The sequence below is a fragment of the Plasmodium coatneyi genome, chromosome 1, assembly GCF_001680005.1.
Source record: "Plasmodium coatneyi strain Hackeri chromosome 1, complete sequence".
In the NCBI taxonomy this organism is placed as follows: Eukaryota; Apicomplexa; class Aconoidasida; order Haemosporida; family Plasmodiidae; genus Plasmodium; species Plasmodium coatneyi.
Genome location: NC_033556.1, coordinates 97,171 through 111,812, shown reverse-complemented (window position 1 = coordinate 111,812; position 14,642 = coordinate 97,171). Strand labels below are relative to the sequence as shown.

The 14,642-nt window shown below is 38.7% G+C and overlaps 4 protein-coding genes across 4 annotated transcripts; 2 read left to right on the top strand and 2 right to left on the bottom strand.

Annotated features, from left to right (window-relative positions):
- Positions 1 to 3,657: 3,657 nt before the first annotated feature.
- PCOAH_00000240 (Uncharacterized protein) lies at positions 3,658 to 5,768 on the top strand (the record flags this gene model as incomplete). Its single annotated transcript, XM_020056845.1, has 2 exons — positions 3,658 to 4,808; positions 4,907 to 5,768. 2 exons carry the CDS (start codon positions 3,658 to 3,660, stop codon positions 5,766 to 5,768), a joined length of 2,013 nt encoding a protein of 670 aa, XP_019912484.1.
- Positions 5,769 to 6,847: 1,079 nt separating this feature from the next.
- On the bottom strand, positions 6,848 to 7,282 carry PCOAH_00000230 (Uncharacterized protein; the record flags this gene model as incomplete). Its single annotated transcript, XM_020056844.1, has 1 exon — positions 6,848 to 7,282. The coding sequence occupies one exon, from the start codon at positions 7,280 to 7,282 to the stop codon at positions 6,848 to 6,850; it is 435 nt and encodes a 144-aa protein (XP_019912523.1).
- Positions 7,283 to 8,946: 1,664 nt separating this feature from the next.
- On the top strand, positions 8,947 to 12,780 carry PCOAH_00000220 (Uncharacterized protein; the record flags this gene model as incomplete). The annotated part of the gene is made up of 1 exon (XM_020056843.1): positions 8,947 to 12,780. The coding sequence occupies one exon, from the start codon at positions 8,947 to 8,949 to the stop codon at positions 12,778 to 12,780; it is 3,834 nt and encodes a 1,277-aa protein (XP_019912490.1).
- A 984-nt stretch (positions 12,781 to 13,764) lies between these two features.
- Positions 13,765 to 14,301, bottom strand: PCOAH_00000210 (Uncharacterized protein; the record flags this gene model as incomplete). Its single annotated transcript, XM_020056842.1, has 1 exon — positions 13,765 to 14,301. The coding sequence occupies one exon, from the start codon at positions 14,299 to 14,301 to the stop codon at positions 13,765 to 13,767; it is 537 nt and encodes a 178-aa protein (XP_019912409.1).
- Positions 14,302 to 14,642: the final 341 nt, after the last annotated feature.

The following is a 14,642-nucleotide window of genomic DNA, read 5'->3' as shown; positions in this document are numbered from 1 at the left end:
GGGAATGTTGGCTCATATGTTGCTTTTATTCCCAATATATCTTCGTCACGTGCATATTTTAGCAAAAAATTCCGTGTATATTGACGCGAAGTTTGCAATTAAATGTACGAATTAGGCATATATATATGTATTGACATGCATTAACATGGATTAATATATATACATATATGTATGTAAATATATGTACATATTTACGCTAACAAAATGAAACGCTTTTTTTTTTTTTTTTTTTTTTTTCTCAAAAGAATACCTATATGTTAAACTCGTTTGTTTTTTTCTTTCCTTGAATGGATTTATTTTTTCGAATATTTTTTTGCAGTTCGCGTTGGCGCTTGCGTAAGCTTACTCTGTTTTTGTTTCGTTCAGCTGACGCTTCCTCCTTTGGCATGAGCGTGGGAGATTGCTGGTTTGGCTTTTAATCCTTCACAGGCTACGCGTACAGCCTCATATATTTAAGGCACACAAAATGAACTACTTCCTTCCGTTGGGTTCACGCAAAGAGGTACTACGTATGTACGTATGGCATACAAGCAAATGCTAGGATAATAGGCGCTAAATTCACATATATAATATGTGTACAAGTGGTATGTAGGTACGCATTGGCGTATTCAACATATATTTTCTTAACTGGAGGTTGAAAATAAATACACAATAATAATGGCTGTGTGGATGGGGAAAGAGTTAAAGAAATTAGAAGGGGGAAAAAAGTAAAAGAGGAAGAAAAACACGGTGTAAAAGAATGTACCAAAACAAGTAAAATTTTGATGAGTTTAAACTTGGGAACTATAAAATATGTATGTATGCATATATATCTATATGAGTACATATTTGAGAATGCACAATCTTATATAATTAATTGGGCTAAATGGTGAAATAGAATATATTTTTTTTATTTTAAAATTTATTGGCAAAATTGTGGTGATGTACACAAGTGGTGCGCGTAATGGGTATGTATAATGTAATGTTTTTTTTATTTTTTTTAAAGGAAGTTAAAGGGGGGGGTGTTTTGTTTTCTTCCATATATATAATATTTAACTGCGCGCCATGGCAATTCAGCAAAAATAACAGCTCCGCAGAGGGGGAAAAATGAAGAAAAAAAGGGTTTTGTTTTGAAAGCACGCACGCGTTGACTGCATACGTATGTACATAGTTAAGAGGAATAAATGAGGAGTGATGCATCATCACAAAAATATATATATATATGCATTAATTCGTATGTGCTCATACGCGGGGGCATACGTTTATCTATATAAACACTTCGTATTAATGAACCCTTTTGTAATGCCTTCATTTAAAATGCTATTAAAAAAATGCAATCCGCGTACACCCCCCTCCATCTGAGGATGCACTTAATGGATATATATCGGGGTAAGTACATATAATGCGTACACTTCCCCAGTAATGAAAAAAAAAAAAAAACAGTGTAGAATTATTCGCAAAACACATGTACACTTGCGCGCCTCTCCGTCGCTGTGCATCACATTTAAACTAGTTTTATATGTCCCTCATTAAATCGACTTGTAAGATCCTCGTGTGTACTCTATTTATGATTCTTTAACGCTTTGTTAGCAACTTTTTTAAAGCTCTTACATAAGCTTCCTATAAGCATCCTACGAACTTTTCTTCTCTTTTTGCGTATGTGCGAAATTGCATAAGAGGTTCTAACAGCAGGAGTGTTTTAATTTTTTTTAAAAAATGCACAAAGAGTACGAAGGTATTATTTGTTCATGTATATATTATGTACACAATACAGTGCACATTTATCGCTAAGGTGAAAAAATAGTAAATAGTCCAAAGAAAAGAATCATGAAAAAGGAGCATGCCATTTCCTGTCATTTCATTTTACCTGTGTTATTTTTTCCTTCCTTAAAAAGAACCATTTGGGAGGAAGATGCCGGAATATGCCTCGACGCTAGAGCATGTAATTCGTGATTCCTCTTCATGCCACATGTATAAACATATAAACGTATAAACGTATAGACGTTTGATGAGAAAAAAATGAAAACATTTCACATGGGGTGGTGTGTACATATGGTATCTTGAGCACAAAGGGGTGAACCCCATGTTCATTTCGTCACTTGGTCCTTTACTCAGAGCTGCATTTGCACAATGATAACGCATCAAACAACGGCAACGCTTTCGACGGTCACTATTTTGAAAAGGTTCAAATGGGTACAATTCAAAGATGAAGTAATACCTTGTGTCGCCTTTTGCATGATGTACGTAGTGTCAGTTTTTTTTTAGCCTATGGGGGGACTTTTTCCGTAGGAGGGGAACTACAATCAAATGAAATTTAAGAGCGAACATAGGGGAAGTGTCGCATGTGAGCATCAAGTGCGTGTCTGTCACTGTCCACTTTGCCGCGAAAAAATGTGACAGCTTTTTATGGCACATTTTATTTTATTCAGTTTTCTCCTCCTGTTTTTGCAAATTTGAAGGATAAGACGTTTTTAGTCACTCTTGTTCAGTATGTATTGTTGTATGTTGCTCCCCATTGAGGGGTACCCCCCTTCAGCCCGTACGTCGGTGGGGGAATTTTATTATGACCCCGTGGCATGGCGTATAAAAATAGTGTACAGTCGACTCCTCTTGGGGTTAGCCATGTACAGTTTAGTACGTCGCATAAAGGTAAACCCGCTAGAGTGTGAAGAGAAGGAATTTTCGCATTTCTATTTTGCTGTACTTGCAAATGTGTGCTAAATTTTTTGTACCAAAGAGGGTAACCTGTGCTGCTGGTATTTTCGCGTGCATGGAAAATGTATGTGCCTCCATTTTGGCGAACGATGTAGACAACTTATCTGCCACTTCTTTCTAAAACTGGTTTTACCCATTGTGTAAAAATAAGCTTAGCAAATTTAATGAACCAGAATGGGAAACATTAGGGACACGTTTTGTCAAGGGTATTATTTCGTCCCACCACTTATCACCACCAGTTGTAGAGGAACCAACAGAATTTTAAGATTAAAAAGGAAAGTAATCGCGAAAAAAGCAAAGGCATTAGCTGTGTGCATCTCGTACGCGTATTAATCGTCTGTAAGGGCTGTGAGGCACACCTGCTAATGTTTGGGAAAAAAAGCTAGCTCCGTTTTCTTTCCCCTATCATGCCCACACGCGAGCAACCCGTTTGACACTGGAAAAAAATATGTGACCAAACTGGGAACTCTCCACTACATGGCACTGCTACTTTTAGTACGAAAATCCGGAAATGGGTCCTCCCTTCGCATCCCGTAATGTGATATTTTTAGGTGGTTCTTTCTTTTGCGGCTTAAGCACGACTGCCATTTTGCACCTTAAAAAAAGCAGTGCATAAATGAGCAGGTAGAATGGGAATTGTTCCCTTTACCAGTCGACTGGTGAGAGCAAAAGAGATAGAAGCAGTTTTAACGCCCGGCGAAATAATTTTCCAAAAGGGGAACGCACAAGTGTGACGCCATTTTTGCGCACTTATTGAGGAGTAAGTGTGGCCAATTTTGTATTGCGCATAAATGCAGAGGGGCATAGAATCAGCCCCAATGGGGGAATACTGCTATGGGGAATTTGTTTGCCCAAAAGGAGAGACATAAATGGTGACTTCTACGTTTACATCTGTGTATGTACATGCTTGTTCCATAGGCAAAATGGAAATTTTGTAGAAGGGGAAGGGGGCAGGTAATCCAAATGGGGTACTTTTCCAATTCGGTGTTTAGAAGCAATTTGTTGACGAGGAGGAAAGCCACCACGGCTGTTGGGTGGCCTGCTATAAAACGGTGGACCTGTGCGAAACGGTGGTTTTCCTCGAAAAGGATCCCCCTAGTGTGCATAAGCAAAATAAGCGAAATTAAGCAGATGGTACGTTATGTGGAAAGCACATACGCACATAACAGTGAACAAACCGAGAGAGACATTTTTGAAAATAATTTTCGAAAAAGTCAGGTGACAAACTTCGTGCACATAGATCACAATTTCGAAAAGGTTTACAACCTGTGGAATGACTTCCATTTTGGGGGTAAAGTAAATGTACGAGACAATGTAAACACAAACGGGGAGAATACCCCCCAAAAGGGTAAGAAGGAATGTGAGGAAGGGAACAATGTCTTTAAATTTTGTTCGGATGAACAAGGGAATAGAAGTGTCATGAGAAGGAATTTGGTCGGCATTTACATTCCCACGAATAGGAGCATTCACTCAGTGGACATTAACTATTATTACATTTTCAAAAGTTTGAAGGATTCCTTTAAGGGGAAATTGTTCTTTGAGATTTATTTTATCCTGCCGAACTGCATTTTCCATCTATCGTTTGTTGAGAGTTTTAAGGCGTTAATTTATTACGAAAGGGTTATTGCACACACGAGGAGGGAAAATAAAAAGAGGGAGTTAAGTTTGCAAAAGAAAATGAAAAATAATTTGCTCCAAAAGGTGTATAGGCGAAGAAAAGCTGATTTAAAGAAGGGACTTAGGGAAGAATTGGAAAAAATCCTTTCGCAGAAGAAGTACACAAAAGTAATTTACGAAGATGCTATTGAGTTGTGTTCCTTTTTTGCCAACTTTTTAAAAATTAATTCGTTTAATTTTATAGATTTGCACCATCTCTACCAGGATGTGATAGCGCTATACGAGATCAACCTTTCGAAACGAAGTATCTTTTCGGTTATCCCTATTTTGTTCCCTGGAATTTTCGACAGTTCGCTCGTCTGTGAGTACGGGAGGGTGCAGTCTTGCGAAGGGATGCACTATACCAACGGGGTGCATTGCTCTAACGAGCTCCTGCGTAAAGACGGAATAGCCACTCCCTCGAAGGCAAAATATGGAAGCGCATTGAAATATGAGAGGTCCCCGTCCGAATTAAGAAAAGGTAAATCGCCAAACAGGGACGACCCCCGGATGAGTTTTACAAATTGAAGAGAAAAATTATATCCATATGTAGCAGCACTGACGATAGTAATCAGCTTGTTAACTTTGAAAAGCACTTAATACACATTTTGTATATATTTCCATGCGCCCATAAATTACTGATAAAGTATAAGGACCTGGAGGGACACAACATCTGCTACAAAATGAACGAATTTGTTGACAAGTACAACTCGCTGAACAATTTTGGAGCCATGTTGGTGATAAAAAAAAATGCCAAACTATTTTCCAATGAGGGTATAAGAAAAAGAAATAAAATGATTCCTTCGGAGATTACCTCCTGTAGCTATCAACTGAACAGTGGTAAACTTCTAAACTCCGTGTGCAACAATTTAAGCGAAAACGAAGAGGCCATATATAACCATCCCCTAATTGTGGGTAAAAATATATATGCGTACATATACGAGGTGAATAGGTGTAGCAAAAGTATATTTTTCCGCTTCAATTTAAACGCAAAAGATGTCCTCTTTCGAAATATTCTATCGAATGAGGTAAAATGGACCTGTTTGGAGAGGAAAACAAATGGGAGCAAACTTAACCGCTTATGGAGAAACATAAATGAGGGTCTCTTTTTAGGAAAGTCAAAAGTGCAAATCAGTAGGAACCAAAAATTGTACAATTATAAAAATAACATACTGACGGGGGTGTTGCACGATAAGGAAAATAATTTTCACTATTTTGACGATAAACGGGTTGGCGATGTGGTCCTGTGCACGATATGCGACATTTCGGCGTGCGGAAAATTTATTTATTTGCAAAGGTTCGACAAGGAAAATTTGATTTTTCACTTCCGAAAGGAGAAATACGTCAATTTGGAAAAAAATTTTGACTATGACGATGTTAGCAATTTGGATGAAAAGGTGTTACGGGAGCTTCTGTAAATGTTGTCCTCCCAGGGGGGGGCTATTTCTCCCCTGCTGTGTTGTCACACTGTCCACTTGTGTGCCCATTGTGCAATGGAGGTATGCACATTTTTGGCTATATTGGTCGTTATTTTTGTGTAAACACATACGCTTGGCGTTTTTTTTTTTTTTTTTTTTTGTGTAATTTTACCATTATTCCAACATTTGAAAAGCGTTCTTTCAAGCCGCTTCCCATTTAATAACACAACTTTGCTACACACCATGCGGTGGCTATTCAAAAATGAATATATTTGTTTGGGTATATTGTGAGCGTAATACACTCTTTGTAATAACTGTGTTGATAAAAGTACAAAAAAAAGGTACACAAGTACTTACATGCTGCCACATGGACAGCAAATGAATCAAAGACAAAACAAGGGGGTAAACGAAATGAACAGTTGCTCATATGGCATAACAGCGGTGAGGCTGAAAAAAAGAGGCAAATGAAGTAAATTCAGTGGTAAAAAAAAATAAATGAATAATGACGAAGAGGCTTCAAGATGGATGCCTTAAAGGTGTTCCCCCAAAACGACTTCGCTCAGCCACTATAACATTTGCTCTATTTCACAAAATAAGGGGTGTTCACTAAAAAATTTATTCATACACAGTTCGACGAAGGCAATATTGGACAGATCCTACCTGTTCGCACAGCTGGACAGGTACATATGGGCAGAAAATTGGATCCACCTGGTTATATGTGTATCACGCGTGATGCGTGGCCCCGTCCCACGGAACAGTTAAAAAATTTGCTATTTTTTAACTCGAATTAGGGTCTAATACGCCCAATTATTGAAGAATTGACCAACGCGACGGCGTGTATATTTAAATGCACTTAGCTGAAAAACTTCCACAGATCTTTAACACGTATGCGTTCGGTACATATTTACACATGGGGATGTATAACGTTCTTCAAGTTGTTCCCCTGCTCAACTTCCCTCGGAGAAGAGAAGATGCTTTTTTAATAAATCTCCAATGTGTAATTATTCCTATGTTCATGGACCCACACTTTTGCATGGCCTCATAAATTTTTTTTTTTTTTTTTCATCTTTTGGGCCCTTTTAAAAATCAAACGTGTCATCGTCAAGACCTATGTCCTGCTGAAAATCGTTGTCATTGATAGACGGATCATTGTTGTTAAGGTTCTCACTGGGGTAACTGTTATAATTGTCCGGGGGCTGACCACCCACATTTTCATTCGAGTAATCCATATTGTTACTGAACGTGTCGTACGTGCGCGGGCCGAAAATTTGATCTAACAATCGGTTGCTTAAAAAAAAACCACAACCATATATGAAGCTTTCATAGAAGGTGCTCAATAGCCCCCCACCTCCTCCTCTAACAAGTTTGTTATTATCATTCTGCTGATTTACAATGTTGCCATTTGGCGTATACCTATTATACTCTGTTACGTTTTTATGCAGAACCTTCCGCACGCCCCTCCTGGGTGTATTATTATTTATAAATCTGGAAAAGTTCCTTCTGAAAAGTAGCATTTTGTTCAGTAAGAAAAGGCTTCCATTTATTTGGGAATTAGCATTAATTTTATTCTTCAATATATGTTTTAAGCAGGTTGTTACGTTTACTGGATGTTTGCTTTAATATTTTATGGGTATCTGAAAGAAGTCAGCTGTTTTTTTTTCTTCAATTTTGGCTTTGACTATATTTGTTTTTATGCGTGGAAAAATGAACAGGAAAAAAAAAAAAAAAGAAAAAAAAAGGCTCCTTTAAAAAGTTTACCATTAAATAGCAAGGAGTTAAAAAGACATTTAAACCATTTGGAATTTTTTCTTGTTATTTATCTTCGTTTTTGCAAGAGCGTTTTTTTAAAATGTTGAAGCTGCGATGAGCTTAGAAAGGGAGGGGTGTTTACATTTTGCCTATATGTACTCGCTCTTGAATTAAAAAAAAAAAAGAAAAAATTGTAGAAAGAAGGAAATGACAGCACAGCAGCATTGTAAATTTTTTTTTTTACTTTTATGGAGGAAAAAAATAAAAAAATTTGTGCGTTTGCCGAAATGAATGGATTAAGTTAACTGGCAATTTATTTTACAAAACGGTTTTGAGTGCGTATGCATTTTTCACAAACACATATGAGTATTTAATTTCACCCTCATTCGGCGCACATAAAAGCGGTATGGTATAAAAGGAACGTAAAAAATATGTGCATAGTTGGCGTGCAATTTGTAAGCGTAACAGGTGTATATATATGTGCTATATGCAATTGTGGGAAAACGTCCATGTGCGTGTGGATATAGTTCCTATGACTTGTATAGGTGCTGCTGAAGAACAAAGTGTTAACCGTTACTTTGCTTTTAATTTTTTTTTTTTTTTTTTGGTGGGTGTTTTACTGCCCTTGTTTTTGTTATCGCTCCTTTTGCCGCCCATTGCTCTGTTTCATTTTTCCATATTTCTCATTGGATATGCACATAAATGAGGATCCAAAAGGAGTAAAAATCTGTAAACATTTTTTTAAGTAACACAAATTGATGAAACTTTTTTGTTCATGTGTAATGATGCTTATCTTTCAACAATTGTCAATTTTGAATAATTTTGTAAGCTGCTGGTGATAACCTTTTTGAAAGTTTAACACATTGAAGAGAGAAAAAAAAAATAGCAACAAGCGTATGAACGCGTAAATTAAAAGTGGCAACAGATGAATACATAAAATTCCACTTTGGAAAACACCGCTAAATGTTAATTGTGTTTGTGATTGTTTCACTTTTTAGTGGATTCATTCGCCCATGCGTGAGGTTGAGGGTAAGTCCCCATGTAACTCTGTGCAATCGTACGTGCATGAGCACACACACAAGCACGCAGATTATTCCCTCGCCAAAATTATCGGCGCTCTGAGGGCGCTCCTAAAGGGTTCTGTAAATTTTCCTCTTCCGCTTGTTCACGAACACTGGAATGTCGTGCAGGGGTAGCGCGTTTATCTAACCACAGCAGGGTTGCATATTTTGGTGGCTGTGTCACCTCACCCTCAGATAAAGTAAGGAGCAGGCTGAGCGAACGGAACGATCGTAGTAAAATAGCACTCACCACTCTGTGAAAGGAACTAGGCGAGAAAGGTAGTTGCACCTCAAATGAACTGATAAAAAATTTAAAGAAAGAATTAGGGAAAAAACGCCAGCGAAAAAGATGATACCACAGATTTATAATGGATATTTGCATTAGCCATCTTTACAATAGACAAATAAGAAAGAATATATTACAGGATGTTTTTTACAAATTAGAGAATTACGACAATGAAGAATTTTTATGCTTCGACGTAAACTCAAGTGGGAGTGTTCTTGTGGCCGCGTCCAAGACGTCTCTTTACTTTTTTCACGTTTTAACGGGCACCTTACTACTGCAGCATTGTTATTACGATGAAAATGAAAAGGAGGATTATGTGAAGCGGGAAATTTTCGAGGAGGGGAAAATACATGCCAGTACGTGCAGTGGGGTGAATGATAAGGGGAGCAACGCAAGTGTAAAACAGGAGGGGAATGAATGTAACAATGGGGAGGAGATCCAGAATGTGAATAGTACGAGCGGAAACATTACAAAGAACGACAACATCAGCAGCAACGAGGTTGGAAGTGCAAGCGGAATTGGTAACCTGGACGATGGTGAGCGGGCCAGCCATATTGACAAAGCTAATAAAGTTGATCAAGCCAACTGTGTTGATCATGCCGAATATGTTGACCCCGTGGCCGTGTGTTACGACCTGGGGGAGGCGAAAGACAGACAAAGCCCCAACTGTGACGAAGATCTGAAGAGCACGAAAGAGGAAGAGGAATGTTGGGCGACCCCAAATGCAGAAATTCCAAATGGAAACGACTTTCCCGAGAATTTGCAGACACAAAATGATTCCATCTGTTGCGAAGACTCCGTAAAATCAAATAAGAGGAAGCTGTCTTCACCAAAGGGACAAAAGTCGAAGAAAGTGAAAAAAAGTTCGAAAAAATCTCCGAGAAATCAGAGCAAAAGTGGAGAAAACACAACCAATTCGAGAAGCAAACATAACGAAAGCAACAGTAGGAAAAGTGCAGACGATAAATTTGAAGATGAAAAAGCACATATAAAGAAAATACAATTTATAAAAAATGACAAGTATCTACTATGCGTATCGAAGAGGTACTTGTACATTTTTAAAATCTGTGAATTTCCTATCAGAAGAATAGTGTACATCGATTTGTTGTATCTTTGCATAGGAATAGAGACGGTCATTTCGAAGAAGCTCTTTTTTCCTTGCTTCTTTTCTGAGTATTTTTATCTTCTTTATAAGGGAAATGAATATAAACAAAGGGGAGAGGGGAATCTCCTTAACAGTAGTAGTTTAAGTAACGATTTTTTGCGGCCCATTGGGTCCAATTCTGACGTGTCTATAAATAAAAGCGAGGAAATCTCTGAATGCAGTAAAAATTGTGAAGAGATGGAATCGCCCCCCTTTAGGGGTTACAAAGACGAAGCAACACGAGCGAAGGGTCATTTAAGTCTTTTCAAAGATTATTATAAATTATACACAAGTTTGAACTCTAGCAAAATTAGAAACTTTGAAATATGGGATGTGAGGTGCGTGGAGTTTAAGAAGAAGAGGCGCTCCTCTGGGGACAAAGGGGGGAACATCTACGTCCTAGATCTTGTCTTGTGTTTGAAGGAGCAAATTCCGTACGTATCTAGGGTGTACGTGGAAGAGATGGCTGATCCTAGTGGCCAATGCGCGCCTTCCATGCGTGAGGTTCATCCCCTTGGTCCATGTGCAGACTACATGAACGACTTCATCGTCGACGTTAATGAGACGCTTCCCCTCATCTCGTACGAACAGATGAACTTGACATTTGAGGAAATAGCCAGAGAGAGCAGCTTGCATATGAGGAAAGACAAACGTAGTTCGAAGAGTAAATCGAAGAATAAGAAAAAACCTGTGAAGGAGGCTGTCTCGAAAAATATAGTCTATAACCAGGTCAATGATGTGAGTAAGATGGAGTGCTCCGCGGGGACGCTAGGGGAGGCAATCCTTAGCGAAGCGGTGGCTGAGGGGGGAGGTGCTATAGAACTGCTTAATGCAGTGAATACCCAAACGCCCAGTGGATTTCCTAGCGCAGCGCCGAGCGAAGTTACTATAGGGAATGCCAAAATGGTAGACCCTGCGGGGAGCTACATCATCAACAGTAACCCGCCCACCAGTGGGACCAATAAAGAGGGCGCAAACGTCTCTGAAGTGAATAACGAAGAAGTCATGGAGTTGATGAAATTTTTCGAAAATTATGAAAATAGTCGGAATATTTTAAAAAAAGTGCTAAGTGGATATTTCCCCATTTGTGTGTACAAAAAAAGGAGCAAGAGGAGATCCAAGGAATTAGCAACCACGTTGAACATATACGACAATTTGGATGCCCTTCTGAAGGGAGAAACTTTAAGGGGTAACATATCGGGAGAGGAAAACGAGGAAATTTTCAAAAAAGAAAATGATTACTACCTTTTTGACTACTCCGGGAGGAAAGAAACGGACTACTTTAATTTTCCTCAGAGTTTGCTAAAAAGTGAGAACAAATTGAAAAATGTGAATAAGCATAGAAGCATAGACAAGAACAAGCACTACATATATGTGGGAACCCCGTCGTATGTCCTTGCATTTGAAATGAACTACGTGAAAAAGGGTGCCACCGAGGAGGAAGAGGGAAACAAGGAAGCTGAATCACTAAAAAGGAATAACATAGTATATTCCAAAATTGAGTATATGTCGGATGAAATTTGCAAGATGTCCGATAATTACTTGAGGAATATACAGGACAGAAACCTTTTTGGCGAAAAAATAGAGTTAAATTTTCTGTTTAAAATACACCTGGGGATAACAGCCCCGCTGGATATTACCGTAAGGGAAAAGGGGAACCTGCTCAGTGTGAGGACATCGGAAAAGGTGTTCCTGTACAAGGTTACTTACAAGTATAGTGTGGACTGCATGGGGGGGTTTTCCCATTCGAATCGGATATCCGTATCGGATGAGGGGAATTCCCTGCAGCAGTGCACAAGGGAAGGAGCGACGGCCCAGTTGGAAAATAACATTACTACCGGTACAGGGGAAAACAAGAGTTTACCAACGCACGGGGGAAAACACGATCATCTGTACAGCTACATCGATCGGATATGCCTGTATCACACAATTCATAATCCAATTCAGAAGGAAGTGTACGAGTTGTGCTGCTTCAGTGAAGACATTTACCAATCTTACCTGCTTGTTGTATCGCTAAAGTCTGGGCAGTACACACTATACATTTACGATTTGAAACACATGGATTTACAGAATGTAGTGAAGGTAAACATTTCTACATACAAAGGATTCAAACAGATAAGGTGGATAAAATGTTATGACATGCTAGTGGCCCTTACCACTGTAGGGAATTACCTACTAGTATTAAAGAACAAACACCTAAATAATTGGAGCTTCTTCATCTCCGACTTTGAATTGATAGGATCAAACATTGAGGTCATCGAGGAAGAAAACGAATTTGACTTAATAGAAAATATTCAACCGAAACATAAAAATATAGATGATCCTATTTGGAAGTATTTTATTATTTACATAAATTTATTTATAAAGAATAAAATTAGTATCCAGAATTTAAGCCACCCTTCGTCCCTCTTTCCAATACTGTATACAGGGTATTATAGAAACCCCCCCATGTATTTTTTTTACAACTCCTCTTATCATTTTGGTAAAGAGAATTTCCTCTGTTACGAGGTGGATAAGTCTGCAGAGCGGGGGTCGCAGGAAGTGGGGGAATGGACAAGGAGGAAAAAAAAAAAAATGGAGGAAAAGGGAAAGCCTTCATTTTCACAAATAAGGGAAAATCTGGATCATTATGTGGGTTCACCATTGGAAGAACCCGACGAGGAGCCCCAGAACAATTTGCTCGTTAGGGACAACTCGAACGGCGTGGAGTTGCTGGCCCCTGAAATGGTTTATTACGTATACTACAAAAATATAGTCAATTTTTCATTGTAGGTATGTAACAAGGCTGCTCTCTACAGTCGGTACATTGAGTGCACACCTCATTGCATTTGAATGCGCCCCTTCTCATCGTACCTATTTATGCTGATTCCCCTTTTGAAGTAAATAGGCACGGATGGACGTGGAGAGGATATACTGCATTCGTTTAGGGAAGTTTCTTTGGCCCGCGTAGTGGGTGTGTGCATTGGGTTACTGGTCGCACGATGCGCTCATATTTTGGGTGGTTATATTACCTACCAGTTGACCCTTTCACGTGTCGCTTGATGTACTCACGTATCGATTCGTGAGGTCACTTCACTTTGTTTATCATTCTACAAAAATGTAGTTTCACATGGTCTTTTCCATTCGTCCCGGTCGGAGTGGAAAGGGCTTCACGCAACCCTAATAAAATTTCCCACCTTTTTAAATTCATTTCTGCCTCTGTTTGATTGCTAGATTGGCTTTACTAATTGTGTCCTACCGTGCACGCTTTTTTGAAGATTAGATGCACAGCAATTTGTAATTAATTTGATGTATTTTCGGCGTGCATCTGAGCATGTTTGGCCGCACCCTCCACATGATAGACATGCCCATATGACACATTTGATTCCATTTCCGTGAATATTTGCTTCTCATTTTGTTTCCATGTGGAATTTTTTTTTTTTTTTTCCAGTTTTAAATAATCCATGCTCGACCGTGCAGGTAAAAAGCACTTGCCGGACTGTCCTCCAAATTTGGACACACCCATCCAGTGTGGAGGGAAAATAAGCAATTAAACATGATTTCAAAGATGTTATCGGTGAAAAAACAAAAAAAATTTTACGTTAAAATGGAAGGCCATTTTGGATGGGTGGAACTGTGCAGATTAGGTAAAGGGAGGTTCCACGTGTAGCTACATATTACGTGGTGTTCAATTCTAGGCGCATAATGTATAACGTCCTTACGATTAAGATGGTGGGTGCTCATTTAACGTCATCCATGGTCACTTGTGAGTACGGGTCAAAAGTTAACGACGGGGTAGTTGTACGTGATGCTACTCTTGATGACATTGAAGAGGTGGGAATTTTCAATCGCCGCTGCGATTCTTTCCTTGTCGTTCAGTTGTTTATTTATGGAATGCTCAGAATTGTGAGACCCTGGGAATATGTATATATTTATCTTGAAACAGTTGGATAGAGAGAATTGTAATTTTATACTTATCATTAAACCGATTAGTGTAGCTAGGGAACAGTTTGGAATGGTTGGAGTGAAATAAACAGTGACATTTTTTTCTTGCAGATTTACATGAATGTTTTTTTTCTCAATAATTTTTAAATTTTCTAATGTGTAGGAATATTCGGGGTCTTTTATATCCCTTAGCATATCATAAATTTCGTCTACAGTTATTTGATCTTCATCGTAGTTTAGGTTACACAGGTCGCTTGGGTTATATAGGTGCTCCTTTATCGTTTGCTCGTTAAGGATATGGTGGTTTTCCTCGTCTTCCTTGTAGTTGTACAACACGGGGTTTTCGTTTTCCGGTTTGTAGCTGTTCATTTTGGGGTGGCCCCGTAGGAAGCGCGCGTAAAAAGAGGAAATAAAAATTATCGAGTTGGAGGCGCTTCCTCTTCCTATTTGGATGATGCAAATTTGGGGGATTAAAAAACAAATTTAATCAGCTTGGAGATCCAGCAGGAGAGGATCGAACCAATTTTCTTTTTTAAAAAAATGATCACACTGTTTACCAAAAAAAAATTCAGCTCCATGATTTTCTCAATCGTGGAAAAAAAAATAACGAATAAATAAATACATGCATATGCATATGTATATATGTACGCAATTGTGCACATTACAGCGCAGCGCAAAATGTACCTTCGCGCGACACCGCGTCAAAACTT